At 40.4% G+C, this 15,667-nt stretch overlaps 1 protein-coding gene across 14 annotated transcripts in view; it reads left to right on the plus strand.

The window, feature by feature from the left end:
* The window catches only part of LOC115765792 (regulating synaptic membrane exocytosis protein 1), a 38,926-nt gene extending 24,481 nt beyond the window's left edge, over positions 1-14,445 (plus strand). For 2 of the 14 annotated variants that reach the window (XM_030709498.1, XM_030709495.1), the window contains exons 13-21: positions 391-513; positions 1,350-1,745; positions 2,265-2,608; positions 6,018-6,103; positions 7,359-7,490; positions 10,223-10,439; positions 11,787-11,964; positions 12,025-12,192; positions 12,259-12,866. In XM_030709498.1, coding sequence (XP_030565358.1) covers positions 391-513; positions 1,350-1,745; positions 2,265-2,608; positions 6,018-6,103; positions 7,359-7,490; positions 10,223-10,439; positions 11,787-11,964; positions 12,025-12,192; positions 12,259-12,465 — 1,851 coding nt within the window. In that variant the 3' untranslated portion in view covers positions 12,466-12,866. Of the gene's footprint in view, positions 1-390; positions 514-1,349; positions 1,746-2,264; positions 2,609-3,422; positions 6,104-7,358; positions 7,491-7,815; positions 8,015-10,222; positions 10,440-11,786; positions 11,965-12,024; positions 12,193-12,258; positions 12,867-13,588; positions 13,719-13,967 lie in introns of those variants that run through there. The other 12 variants (XM_030709497.1, XM_030709494.1, XM_030709493.1 and 9 more) reach the window with 11 other exon arrangements.
* The last annotated feature ends 1,222 nt before the right edge of the window (positions 14,446-15,667 follow it).

Here is a 15,667-nt window from a genome sequence, read left to right on the forward strand (position 1 = left end):
CTCTAAGTGTTTAGCTTAAATGTGTAGTTGCATTATGATTTCTGTTTGTAATAATCTCTCCCATAACATACCCTACAATTAGACAGAGAACTACACTTAGCGATCCATTTGAGCCAACTGACCCGCCAGTATACACTCTATGCTATAATATATATACAAAAACTCGAAGAGTTAACATAAAGCTATGTTAATACACATTTGATTTACTTTTCTCTCATTTTGATCATAAATGTTCATTCTCTCCTCTTGTTCTCTTGCTCTTTACATTTTACAACCACAAACACACTCCTCGTTGATTATGTGCCGGATATATCCAACATATGCTACCCAAATACTTCCTTTGTAAACACCCCAATCCCTTATCCAAAAATATCAACTCACATAATTCAGCTCGATCTAAACGAGCGTCGCTCCAGACGTGACATGTCACCCCAGGGCCGCAAACGGGTGGCCGGCATGGTGGCCCGAGATTATCGCACAGTATCTGGCATTGGACAAAGTTATCATAATCAGGTTTGCACCTATGCTAAATTAACGTAACATTCCAAAATCAGAACAGACAGCACTACAAATAGGTAAACACAAGCAGGACCAAATAAGTCCAAGCACCAACTCATTGAAAGGATCTCAGCCGGAAATTGCCAAGAAAGTGCCCAGTTCATCTCATTGTATTAGAAGCTCCTTCAGTGTTCCGCATTCATAAAGCATATATATCTTATTCGTAATCATATCCCGCTCTCAGACCGTTTAGCTATTTCTAGTTACCTAGGCCTACAATTTACTGCACTTTCTTAATACAGCATTTTTGCTACTCTTCTTAAACTAACTGAACTAATTGTAAGCCTTCAACTATCTTATAAATATTAAAGCGATGCTTTTATCAGTTGCCAAACAGAGCATCAGCTTTGTTCCAGCTGATCGGAGCCTTGTTTCCATGTTGTTAAATTGATTTTGTTTAAAAACTTGCTAAGTATATAATATTCCGTTTGCCTTTACTACTTAACTGTAATTAACTCCGTATCTTTGCTCATTTTCCGTGTTCCAGTAGAAGTTGCAGTAACAGTTAACCAATCCACACATACACACACACACACACACACATACACACACACACACACACACACACACACACCCAGACACACACGTAAACACACGCATACAAACTCTAATTACCTTGAATGAATTTCAATACCACAAATACTTATACATGCCTAGCCCATAAGCTCTCGTGCCTGTTGGACTCCAGAGCCGGCTGTGAACCGGCAAAAGCCTGAAGCTTCTGTTACTCTCTCATCAGCCCGCCCAACTAATGTATGCTTCGTTTTCTTTGCTCTTTCGCGGCCCAGCAGGCATCTGCTACGGGCTATTATCGACGCGGCGTTGGTAATGGTATCGGTGCCGCCATTGGACCAGGTGGCATGAGCCTGAGCCAGCGCAGCCACTCGGCAGCTCCCAGTGACAACTACCATAGTGTAGGAGGCAGCGGCGGCGGTGTACACCAAGGACATCCCGGCTCAGGCTACGGCTACAGAAGCAACAGTCCAAGGCGAGGATCGTTGTCGCCGCCAGACGACCGTTATATTGACTATCCAGTGCTTCCAATTCACGGTTCACCCAACGCCGCAGCGTACGTCGGCGGCGGCAGCGCAGCTGCGGCGGCACAGGCGACTCAGCAGCATCGTTTTCAGTCCCGCTCCGCGACTGCCACGCCCACTGGTTCGCCCAAGAAGCGGCAACTGCCACAGGTACGCCAAAGCTTCCAGCTGATTGTTTCGAGTCATTTCCACAGACAGATTAGATTTGGCTATTTCGCGCTCAGCACAGCTCGATTCTAGTCGTAGTCGTCTTTATTCAACAGCCAAGGAGTATTTTGTATGGAGCATTGTCTCTGTCCTCGAGGTTAAACTTTAGAATACACTGAGAAAAGTCGAAAAGCCTATTTTCTCTCGGAACTTAAGCTATAGATAAGCTTCACGTGAATTATTGTCAAAGATTTTAATAAATCCTTTTTAATCATATTTGTATAGCTTAAAAGACAGTAAACACCCCTTGTTAGAATAACTGGTGTAATAGACTTCACTTTTGGAGCATGAGTTATAAAAGAATCATTTCCATTCTCTCTAAAGCCTAGGGAAGAAGATTCAGTAGAAGAAACTGCATTTTTGCTTTTAAAAGCGTTTAGCGTAAAGTTAAATACTATTTAGTTAAAGATCCCTTTGCGTAACTGGAGATGACTTAGTTAATATCCTCTTTTTTACAATCAGGTGCCGCAGACCTCTCGCAGCGCCATGTTGCGCGATCGACTGGGTCAGGACTTTGACGAGCGTTTGGCCTCGGGCAGCCGCTTTGGTCGACATCGCACACGACAGCCACACCATCAGGCTACGTATCGTAGCACCGGCATGGGTGGCTGGGAGCGTCACTACACAGGACTGTCCGACAGTGATCTGCAATCGATGGATACGCGTACGCGGCCACGGCACTCGTTGTCGCCGGACAAGGACTTTATGGCCGAGTTCGGTGACTCGGATATGGAGTCGGTAGTCAGTGTGACGTCAAGTGCTTTTTCCACGCAGTCGGAGCGACCGCGCACCTCACGCGGACTCAGGTGAGTTGGCCGAGCAGGAACTCGGCGCCTCGTGCAGCACCCGCGTCCGCTTCGTTATAGTCGCCAAGCCATGCCAAAATTACGCTGAAATTACGTTCTGGGCTATACACACAAATTGGTACCAAATTTCCAGTAGTAGCTACAAAATCCAAAATTTCCCCGTCAATTAGGCTCTGAATAAGTTGCAAAGCCGAATCAGAAGATCGCGCTTACCGCATTATTTTGACACAAGCGTACATCGAACACAACACAACGCACACACATACACGCAAACATACACACTTTGATTACCATACTCAACAGTTAACGAAAGTAAGGTAATCCGAAAAGCATTTACTTTTTGTTTTTTTTTTGGAAACCAACCAACCAAAACTTAATAACAAAATGCAATAAACAAAAATCGCTCAACGTTCGACGCGCGCTGCTCTCTCTTTTGTGTTCAATGCTTCTCTTGCGTGCTCTTCACGACACTCTCACACCACAACAATATCAACTCACCACTCGAATCCAACAAAACCGTACTCACCACAAACAACACTCACTGACCTCGGACGCCAACCATCGCTTGCATTTGCCAACGATTATTCGTTATTTGTCACAATTCCAATAAAATCGAATTCACCACAACCACTGCCACAAAACCACAAACCCACCACGCGCACTGGGCTGTCTTCTGCACGTTATCATTGCATGTGAAAACGAACAAAAAAAAAAAAATCCCCAACACAAACAACGAAATCTTACCAACACTCAACCACATTGACCCACCTATGGCTACCCCCCAATGGCTACCGATACCAAAAATATCCGTCAGCTTTTCACGCAACTGGCGCAATCTTTTCGGCGCCCAAAATAGCTTACTAAGCGGCGCCGTGGGCGGCCCTGTTACTGGTCTAAAGCTCTACCCCGTTGAGCACCACCGCGCCAACACGATCGAGGTGGATGACTGCGACTATCTGTCTAGCGGCGGCACTCAGCAGCTATTGCTGCTGGAGCAGTTGGAGCAGCTGCAGCAGTTGGCGGCTCTGGCCGCCGCCGATTCGCCGCCGAATACCGCCCTGCTGGGGCTCAGTGGTGCAGCACCAATTACAGCAACCACAACACTGCCAATGCCCACTCAGCATGTGCTTGTGACGGACACTAATAGCGGGGAACTGGTCGAACAGTTTTTCGTGGAGCCAGCCCTGGTGGCGGAGGAGACGTCTCCGCTTGAACCACACGAACCACATTTCCATTCGCATTGTGACTACTATTCGCCTCATTTGCCCAACACATTCATTCCGCCGCCTGGCATTGCCAACATTTACCAACGACGCCACAACGGACGCCAGCTCGCCCCCGCCACCGCCACCGCAACCACTCATGCGAACGCCCACAGCCACGCCTATGCGCTGCCGCTGCCGCTGCCCAGCTTTGAGCAATTCAAGCGCTATACCACGCCCGTCATGAATCTCTTTCGCAGCTCCACAACTGCGGCGCCCGCCCACGACCATGCCCATGCACACACAGTGTCCTCGTCGCCCAGCTCCTATGTGGGCTATGTGCGCGATCATCTGGACAATAGCTGCAGCCACTGCCAGAATGGCAGCCAGCCCGTGGTGCTATCCACGAACACCGCCCTGGCGACGCCCGGACTGGCCATTGGCGCCTGTGCCGATCCCTGCTGTCTGGTCGATGCGCATCCCCATCCGCAGCACCAGCCCATTACGTATCCCTATAGCGCCGAGCAGCTGCTGCGCCGTCCCTCCCTCTCCATGTACCAGCCGAGCAGCTCGGAACCCTCGCTGCCCACCATGGATCCGGCCATGTGCGGTGAATGCGTTGACCAGCATTTTCTGGGCGGCCTAACCGGGCCGCAGCTCAATCTGGGCATTGTTCCAACCTATCATGTGCATACGCCCACTCCGACGGCTCATCGGCGCGCCAAGTCGCAGCTAGCGCCGCATCCCCCGCTACCCACACAATCCGTGCTGCGGCTATCGCGCCAGCTCAGTGAGGATGCGCTGGTCGCAGCTGTGCCTATAGCAGAAGCCACTGCCCGGGCTCAGCCCACGTCGATTCTGAAGAAACCCAAACTGGAGCGACGCCGCATGTTCCACGAGGGTCAGTCGCGTTCCTTGGACTATGACGATCTGCATACGAAGAGCTGGGGTCGGCGACGCATACGTTATGAGGATGAGGTAGCACCGCATGAGATACTGACCTATCCAAGCGAAGGACAGTTGCCCAGTTCACGTCGCTACGGCTCCGAGACGAACATACGCCAGTCGTATATGGGCGCCAATGTGGACGCTGCCAATCCGCTGAGTCACTCGCATTTTCTGGTCACCGACGACAAGATCGTGACCATTACCTACGACTCGGATGTGGGCTGGGCGCGTCGAGGCGTAGCACCCTCGCTCTTTCGGGGCCCGCATCGTCGGGGCCCCGATGCACGCAATCACATGTCCCTCGATCTGCAGCGCACCAGCCAGCAGAAGCTATACGGTCCGGCGGCGCCCTATATGAAGCGGCGGCGCAATCTTCCGCATCCACCCAGTGCGCAAAATGCGCACAACTTTTCGCCCATGGAGGCAGGTGCTGGTGTCGGGAATGAGAACGGTATCGGTGTCGGGGGAGGGGCACAGAACAGTACATACAACCACAATCAGAACAGTAGCCACAACACCAACCACAATAGCCAAGCAGCGAGTAGTGTTAGTGTTAGTCAAAGTCACAACAACAACAACTACAACCAACAACAACAACAATCAGCTAGGCAAAAAGGGAAAGAAGGCATCGCCATGAACGGATTGATGGCATCGGCATCGGAGCAACTGACGAAATCTAGTAGTGGGAGCGGTGGTGCAACAACTGCCGCAGCTGCCGCTGCTGGTAATATCGTCTGCGATGGTAATAATGCTAATAATGCTTCTTCTTCCTCTTTTGCAAATCCCCCACAACAACATCATGGTGTCGCTAATCAACCAATAACAACAACAAATGCATCACCCAATAAACGTGCCCCATCATCAATACACAACACCACAACAACAAACGACGCCAACAACTTGACCCATGACGCAACATCAACAAATCCCACACAACAACTACAACTACAACAACAACAAACACCAAATACATGCACAAATCTCATCACAAATACAACAACAACAAACACATCTTCGAATGCAACGAATGCTGCGGCAACAACGACAACAACAACAATAACGTTAACAACGGCAACGACTGCTACAACAACTGCCACAAATACAACAACAAAAACAACAACAAATACAAATAACACGAATGAACCAAACGCAACAACAACAACCGCCAATACCAATCCGGATGCGGACGTGGATGCGGATGCTCCGCTCGATGTTATCGACTGGGATGCAATTGATGCAATGCTTGACGATGACTTCAGCGAATACGACAAAGAGAAGAACGGCATCAATGAGCCCGGCGGCGCCAAATCAGTCGAAGGTGGTGCCGAAGCTGAGGAGAAAGTCGGTAAGTAGATTATCCTACCTAGTCCATACATCGTACTATTTTAGATAAGCGAGAGCCCTTCTGCATTTGGAGGTGTGATGCCCATAAACATAAAATCTGTTTGAAAATCTACGCTTTTTATAAAGTTTGTAAGTGCTATGATTCCAATGTTTAGTCTAATTCTTGACTTGTATAACTTGGAATGGTTGACTTGTATAACTCATTCGAAACGGCAAGACTTATACAACCCTAGTGTTGACTATGACTTACATAATCCAAATGATTCGTGTGACTTTTATAACTCGCATGATTCTTACGAATCCTTTGAATCGTATGAATCCTTATGAATCATACGACTATTATGACTGTTTTTATTCGTATGGGCTTTAGAAATTGTACGGCTCTAAATGACTTGTACTACTCATTCGTATAATTGCAATGATTCGTTTGATTCACAAACGAAACGGACTCATAAGCCCCTTATGTCGACAATTAGTTGTATGATTCGACTAATTCGTATGAATGTTGCGACTCGTATTAGTCTTATAAGTCCTAAAAGCCGTACAACTCTTATGACTCATGAATTACTTTATGGTTTTTAAAAATATCATGGCGTATATTTTTAATTCGTCTTACTACTCATATGATTCCATTATGTGGAGTCATACCTTTTGGCGCTTACAAGTCTTATGCTCGTATAAATCAAACGATTATAAGGACTTGTTCAATTTCAATGATTGTACGACTCCCATGATTTGTATAGATTTAGACTTTCAAATCTTTGAATACTCTAATGAATCTTTGATTTGATTCTTACTAGCTCATAAGATTCATACACTTATGTGAGTTATGGCTCTTATTACTTTTATTACTCTTAGGAATCAAACGAATCTAATGATTTGTTAAGCTCCAATTGATTCTATAACTTGTTAAGCTTTTATTACTTGTCTGCCTCTGACGACTCCTATAAAGCTTATGTGTAGTGGACTCTCATGATGTATGCAACTAATATTGAATGACTCTTATTTCTTTTTTTTTACTTATGAATCTGTAAATTAAATTAGACTCTTGCTAACTGAAATGAGTTATATACTCTTGTTATTATTATTCGAATGACTAAAGAGTATACGCGTCTTTATCTTAATTCTATCATTATATTTATCCAAATATCTAAATTATATCTTGAAGAAGTAGATGCTTCAATATAAAATAAGTTGCGACTTCTTAAAAGAGTTAATATTTTATTTGTTTTCCATCTGCTTCAATCAACCCACAGATGGCAGCCTGTCAGACACCACAACGGATCGAAAGAAATGTGGCACCGTGGATCAGGAACGGTCGCCCAAGGGTGGCAGCGGGATGGGTAAAAAATCGAACTCCACCTCGCAGCTATCGGCAACAGGTATGAGTATTTTGTTACCTTTTTTGTATGTCGTTCGTTTACAGTTCTCGTTCAGTTGCCTTGTTGACAATTATCAGATTATCCGACTAATCAGATAACCAAGCATACATACGTCGGATAACCAAAGCATTTGTAGGCCGTACTCCATTCGAGTGATTTAATCATGCGATACATTCCTGCCTCTTTAGTTTCTCACACACTTTAAAGTTTTTGTGTTTCCCAACTAATCCATAGACCATCATAGACTATAAATGCTAACCTTTTACTAACAATACATTATTTGGTATCGTAAAAAATACAAAAACATACTAAAATAATGCCATACTCAAAGGTCGTAAAAGACGTATGGGCTTTGGAAAGAAGGGTAAGAACTCGTTCACGGTGCATCGCAGCGAAGAGGTGCTGCCTGGTGATATTACGCGCGAGATGCGCTCTGTCGGAGGTGCCGGTGTCGGTGGCCTCTCCCGTGGCTCGTCCTCGGAGGCGGACCCCGTTGAACAGTTTTTCGGCGATGGCGCTGGTGGGGAAAGGTGCGCACAAGTCCAACTTATTCTGTCTCTATCTCTCACTATCTCTATCTCTATCTGTCAAAACTACTATCTCTATATCTAACTATCTAGCTAATTTCTCTACTTTATGCTAAGCTATCAGTTTATAGTTTTACTTTTGATTTGTGATTTCGATTTGGTTTTAAGTTGCCTTTTTCGGAAAACGAAGCAGAGAAAATGCTCAAAGCTAATGCTGATAATGTTGATGATGACGATGATAAACATTAGTTAGCCAAGTTAACAACAAAAAATAACAACAAAGAATGAACAAAAACCAAAAAAAAAAAAAAAAACACGTCAAGACCCCGACAAGCAGGATGCCTCTCTCTAGTTGTAAGAGCTTTTCAATTTGCCACTCACTGAAAACTTGCGCGCGCTCTCTCTCTCTCTCTCTTACTTTTTCCCTTTTTCTCTTGCTCTTGCTCACACTCACTCTAACTTATGCAAAAGCTTGCTGAAAGCTCGCTCGCGCGCGCGCTGACGCTTTAGCTGAATGCAATTCAAATCGAAACCCTTCCGAATTACTTGTTTTTTAGTTCACCTGCAAGCGCAATAAACCAACCAACCAACCAATATAACCACCCAACCAAATCAACAAACAATCCAAAGTCGATACGTATTTTTAGGCTTATACCAAGGAAATTGCCAAAAGGCGTCGCACAAACCGAAAGCTTTGCCTGGACGCAGTTGCAAAAGCTTGCCAAAAAAGAAAACAAAAAAAAAAAAAAACAGAAACCTAAAGCAAATGCCGAACAACGCAAAGCTTTCGACTGTGTGTGGCAGCACACTGTTGACGCTCACTGTTCCTGCAGTGGCGGCGACTTTTAAAAGCTCCCAACGCAATCCGTAATGCATTTTACTTTCGTAGCGACATTTGTTTACAACAAATACTAACCCAAAAGCCAATCGTTTGTTTAAGCCTTATATATTGTTAATGCCATTTATTGATACTTACATATACATATATGATTTATATCCAAACAACGATAACAAAATAACCAACATACACAACATTTTATTCTAGAACTTTGTTCGATTTGCATGCATTAAGTTACCTACTTATAACAACAACAACAACTTACAAAATACTTTTGTACCAGACATACCACCTAGCTACCAATCTATTACAGCCTCATAAACTAACCAAAGCAACTGCTTGAATGCAAAATATAAAAAAAAAGAAACACACACAAAAAACATTATTTGCAGTTATGCGGTAAGACATGTCCATGGTACAGCCGAATACAGGCTACTCCTTCGAAGAAAATAAACAACACATATTCCGTACATTTTGCCATACTGGTGGCACACTGTTACAGTTTCGATATAAATGGTATCAAAATTTGCATGAAATCAATAGTTCTGATCTCTGCTAAAAACAAGAAAATAAGATAACCAAATGAACAATTGAACTAATGTTTATCATCTGTTTTCTACAAGTTTTTTTCTGTTTTTTTGCGAAAGAATTTGATGTTTACATATGTATGTACTTATATACAGGGAGCTCTGTCAAAGAAAGCCAAAAACAGACACTGAACAACAAACAATAAACTACACACACTACACAACAAGTTCACAACAATTTCATCAATTAAAATTGGCATCGGAAAGAACCGAAAAACAAATATATGCGATTACGCAGTGTAAGCCTATTCTGAATATATATATATATATATATATATATATATTTCTATATATATTCATAATACACACAAACGAAAAAAAAAGTAGAACTGGATAAAAATAAAATATCGCAACTCATACTCAGCATAAATTTTAGTGAAATTAATTGTAACGATTTTATGTATTTACTATAATTATTATTATATATATTTCAGTTAAAACGACATTCTTCTAAATACTATAAATATGAGCTATAGTTGACTTTTATAGTTTTCAATTTCGGTATTATAATGTTATTTTGTACTGAGTTTCGTTTCACTCTCTGTTTTATTGTTTCTGTATAGTCAGGACATATATTGATATATATATATATATTCCCAGAGCCCAGCGTCGAGTATCGAGTATCGAGTGTCTCAGATTCCAGCGTCGCCCACAAATCCTCCCACTCAGAAACAGAAACACACATTGTTGCTGCTGTTTGTATTTTTGGTTTTTGAATACATACACATACATCATATTGTGCTATATAACCCGTACTGTACTATATGTATATCATATTCTCGACAGACCAATATCAGGCACAGTATTCGGGCAGCTCGACCGCGTCTGCCTCCTCCACTAGTCACCATCATATCACACTACCACCACCACATCCATATTATCAAAGGCAATCGCGCGGCTCGGCAGGCAGCATCCAGAGATCGGTGGAGGTGCCGCCGGTGCCAGCGGTCACCCGTTACAGTGCGGGCAGCATACATTCAATCTCTAGCTCCGAGGGCTCATCGTAAGTTTCACTGGCAAATACAGACCAAAAAAAAAATAAAAAATATATATACCAAAATAAAAAAACCTAAAATACCAACAACAAAATACTTGAAGTACTCTGACATTCGAACTCTCTTTGAACTCTGCTCTTTTTGCCTACGACTCTTTCTCTCTGTCACAATTTCCACGTCCCATTTAAATTGCCTTTGTATATGGCTATTTGTATCGCTCTCTCTCTCTCCTTCTCTCCTTCTCTCTTTCCCTCTCTCTCACTCTCTCTCTCTATCTCTCTCTTTCTGCCTCTCTCTGTCTTAAATCTATTGCAAATCGCGTATCCGACAATAACACAACTCTCTCTCTCTCTCTCTCTGAACATGTTATTTATCTATTTGTGTCCAAATTGACCAGCATCTCTTTCTTATTATCTACGTATTTTCAAGATATATCATTGAGCCAGTCTGCATTTTTGTATATCCATATTAATATTTCTACGTAATTTGCGTTATATACAATTTTCTGCATCGCTTATTTGTATAATATTCCGACTCGTGTACAAATTGTCTTTTTCGTATATCTTGTGTTTCTTAAAATATTATGTTTATTAATATTATTTCTTAAAAAAATGTATATACTTATCTATTAAGTGTTTCTTACTATTTTATAAAACATATTAATAATAAAAAACACAGAGCATACATTCTAGCAACTAGTACTAAACACCTAGGCACCTTGACTTCACTTTACTTCTGGCACTATTGTTGTACCATTTACTTTTACCAATACGACTACGGAGTATATATATTGTATATATTCTTCAGTATTCCTATTGTTAAGTACAGCATATTCCATTGCCCATTTTTATTCGTGGTTGCAACAACAGAAATTGAATTAAAAAAGAAAAACTTGCATGCTATGGAACTTTTCTGTGCACTACTCTGTCAGTACATGAACCACCCCATAACCACACGAACCATACCCATCCACAAAACCAGTCGTAAACCGATGTACACAGAAATCACTTACAACAATTTAACTGTCTTTCTACAACTCCCTGTGTATAATAGCCTGATTCCACAAGTGGCAGTCCATTCCTCGATGATACCAGCCCCTTAAGCTTATCTAAATTTCTATGGCTACCACTACTTGATATAGAAGAGATTCAAAGAATAGTTATTCAGTGGAACCAGGCTATAAGAGTTCTTTCTTTCTCGAAATCTTGAACTTATGTTTTTTTTTTTTGAACATTTTCAATTATATCTATGTGATGATAATTTTATGTCGAATCTTTACTAAAGTCCAATAAACTTCTATCGACACCAAAAAAAAAAAAAAAAAAAAAAAAAAAAAAAAATGAAAATTCAAATAGATTTTCGCCTTCACTTCGTAATGACGGGGCGCTCAATGAGTTTGTGGATGGCCTGGGACCCGGTCAATTGGTGGGTCGTCAGGTGCTAGGCGCGCCCTCATTGGGAGATATACAGTTATCGCTGTGCCATCAGAAGGGATTCCTCGAGGTGGAGGTCATACGTGCCAGGGGCCTGCAGGTTACTCAAACATTTAAATAGATCGAAACGAGAAAAGTATCTCCAGCATTTCAATTGCAGCAAAAGCCCTCGTCGAAAATGCTGCCCGCGCCCTATGTGAAGGTGTATCTGGTGTCGGGCAAGCGTTGCATTGACAAGATGAAAACCTCGACGGCGCGACGAACTCTGGATCCGCTCTATCAGCAGCAATTGGTTTTCAAGCAGTCGTACACTGGTTGCGTATTGCAGGTGAGTAAATACAGATATTTTTTGTTAAATATTTTGATCATCATTATAATATTTGACTAATTATAGGTGACCGTTTGGGGTGACTATGGACGCATTGAAAAGAAAGTGTTTATGGGCGTAGCACAGATAATGCTTGACGATCTGAATCTATCGAATATCGTTATTGGATGGTACAAACTCTTTGGCACCACCTCACTGGTCAGTTGTCCCACTAATATAGGCTTAGGCTCTAGGCGCTCATCAATAGCTTCACTCGACTCACTCAAACTCTGAACTAAAACTCAACTCAACTCAACTCAAATCTAACTATCAACTCAATAAAAACGTAAAAGACTCAACTCGTGATCGAGTTGCAAGTTGAAAATACACATAATAAAAAAAAACAAAAACCACAACACATGCATATTAAATAACATGCATGTATAATTACATTTATACATGCATTTACGTAGCTACATATTTTTCAGTATTCAGTAACAAAACAACAAATTTACAAACATACCAACAAAAAAATACTCTAACTTTGTAGCTTAGTGAGTCACAAAACATCTGTACAAGCACAAACAACTAAATACACAAAAAAAAAAACTTATTTAAAAAATGCTAATAGTTAAAAGCGAAAACAAGTTGATTGCATACATGTTTTGCATTTGTTTTTAGTTAGCTTAAATACCAATTAAATATACCAAAAGCACACCACACACACACACATACACATACACATACCCATTAATATATGTATATATATATATATATATTTTGATCTGAGGCAGCAACAACATAAATTTGCATTATGTACCGTTAAAAACATTTACAAAATGAATGAAAAAGAAATCAAAAAAAAAAAAAAAAAAGAAAACGTTTTATATGAAAGTCAAAACCTTTCGTAAAGTCACCTTAAATCACCGTTACCGTTACGTTTTTGGCATAGCATACAACTTCAACGTAGTTTTTTATAGACTCGTACAATACTCATATAGGTATGTTTCTCTATCCCCAACTACCTGAACAACACACCCTTAAACACGAAAACCACGAAATCTTAAAAAGAAAGCAAAGTACTTTTCTACTGCATGTGTAGTTAACATAATCGTAATCGCATCTTATTATTTACACCATATTTCAATCAATTGATGATTGATCATTGTTATCCTAATCAGCTAACAACTCCACACATATTTCAACATGCCTTATCAAACCTCGTACTCCAGCATACAACATGAATGCATAAAAAATGGCAAATCTCGGCTAGCTGTCTATATAGCTACACATATATAGGCATATATGTATATAGAAAAATATATAAATTTATTTTAAAATCATATTAGGGTTAGAGTCAATGAAACTTTTAGATTACAAATTTTCAATACTATTTTCGAATGTGTACCCACATCAGGGTCGTCCGATTGTTTGGGCCGGTGAATCAATAATGGAGGAGCAGGGTGAATAACACTTTCCAGCTACAGTGAAAACACTTTAAAGCACCAAGCACAAACAAATTTCCAAACTTGCAAACGAACTGAATTGTAAGTGCACACACAATTTAAAAATAACTATCGATAACAATTTTATTCTCTCAATTATTGCATAAGAATTCAACTCTTTTTTATTTAGCAGCTTTCTGTATAACGCGCTAGTAAAGACATTTTGCCATTTTGATATTCAATAACAATACAAACAGCTCCCAATTTGCCCGCTAACAAACAACTAACAATACATATAACAAAAGAACCTCCTGAGAAGCTGTCACTAATCTTACATGATAACCCTTGCAGTAACCCTTGCAGAGAGCTGCCAGCCAGGCAGCCAAATAGCAAAGGACCAAGGTCAGCCGGCGGGCACTGCTCAGCTTTGTTGGTAGCGGGAGTCTCTGGAGGAGCTACTGGAACCACCAAATACCCGATCGGCATGTCGCTGGCCTAATCTATGTCCAATATGTATGTAAATTAATTTATTTTTGTTGTATTCTATGACCGAGAGATTTCCATAAAAGTATAAGGAACTAGTTAATTTTGTAAGTCATGAAAACAAATGCATTTAAAACCAAACTTGGAACACAAGCAGAGCAGTAAATGATTTAACTTAACTATAAAATTCAAGATACAAGCTACATAAAATTATAAATAAATATGATTGATGATACTATTTGACATAAAAGAAAAGAAAACAAAAAAGAAGAAAACAAAAATGGACGGAAATTTGTAAATTAATGCATATTTGAAAGAATTTTTATTACACACTTAAGATATCTATTATTTTCATACTACGATTATTATTATTATTATTATTATAATTAATAACGATTATTAAAATGAAAATACACACACACACAAAAACAAGAAAAAGTGCTAACGTCGGTCATACACCTAAAGCTAAGTCAGTGAGATCGTAAAACAAAAAACAAAAATATATATATATATATATATATATAATGAGGAGGAGGAAAAAGAAGTGAGGATTTAGTGCAGAAGCAAGTTGTTTAATAGATAAATCGAAATCAATAAATAAAAGTTATAGATTTTCAAGAGATGCAAAATGTTTACGAGTATATACTATACACGATATATGTATACACATATATACATATACATAACTAAAATTTAAGCAAGCAAAGAACCACTAACACTTAAATAAGCCTAACTTACGATAAACTTAAAATTAAACTTAAAGTTAATCATAAAGTAACTAAAATGAGATATATGATATATGAGATATGCATTAATCCAAACCAAATATTTATCAAACGTGACGATTGAGCAAATTTAATTTAATAAAACAAGCAAATAAACACACACACACACACACACACGCAAAACAAACCCAAAACATGCATTATATTAACAAAACTAACAACAAATATTTTGCTCTTAAGCTGTACATAGAAAACCACACACTCTCCAACACACACACACACACACACACATAAAAAATCACATATATATGTAATTTTAAAAACCCATAGAGAGGTAAATTTGTTAACCTTAACAATTATTTTTGCTGCTGCTTATTTTTTTAAGATTTCTGCACAACTGCAAACACTTTGCTGGGACCCCAGAGTGCAAAAGTTATTGCAGCCAGCGCAGAGTTGATAATAGATTACAGATAACCGATTAAAGATGATAGATAACACATTCGTATCAGCCATTAGACTTATAACATGAACTCGCTTCTATATATATTTCTCGTATATTCCCCTTGTCAAAATCAACTTGCCTACGTCAGCTGGCTGGAAATGAGTAAATAACGCATCGTACCTTCAAAAGTTAATAGTGTGAGCTGTAAAAAAGTTACCTGCTTGCTAATAAACACAACAAAACAAAAACTAAAACAAAACACATGCAACATATTTAGCTTGTAGAGAGTATCATTTGCAAACGTTACAAAAAATATATAAATATCTAAATTTGATTTGGCCGTTTGGTTGTGTTCCTTTGGGCAACATTTTGCATTGCATTTGGGCCAAAGTTTCAGGTTG

The sequence above is a fragment of the Drosophila novamexicana genome, unplaced genomic scaffold (genome assembly GCF_003285875.2).
Source record: "Drosophila novamexicana strain 15010-1031.04,08,12 unplaced genomic scaffold, DnovRS2.1 tig00000986-arrow-arrow-pilon, whole genome shotgun sequence".
In the NCBI taxonomy this organism is placed as follows: Eukaryota; Metazoa; Arthropoda; class Insecta; order Diptera; family Drosophilidae; genus Drosophila; species Drosophila novamexicana.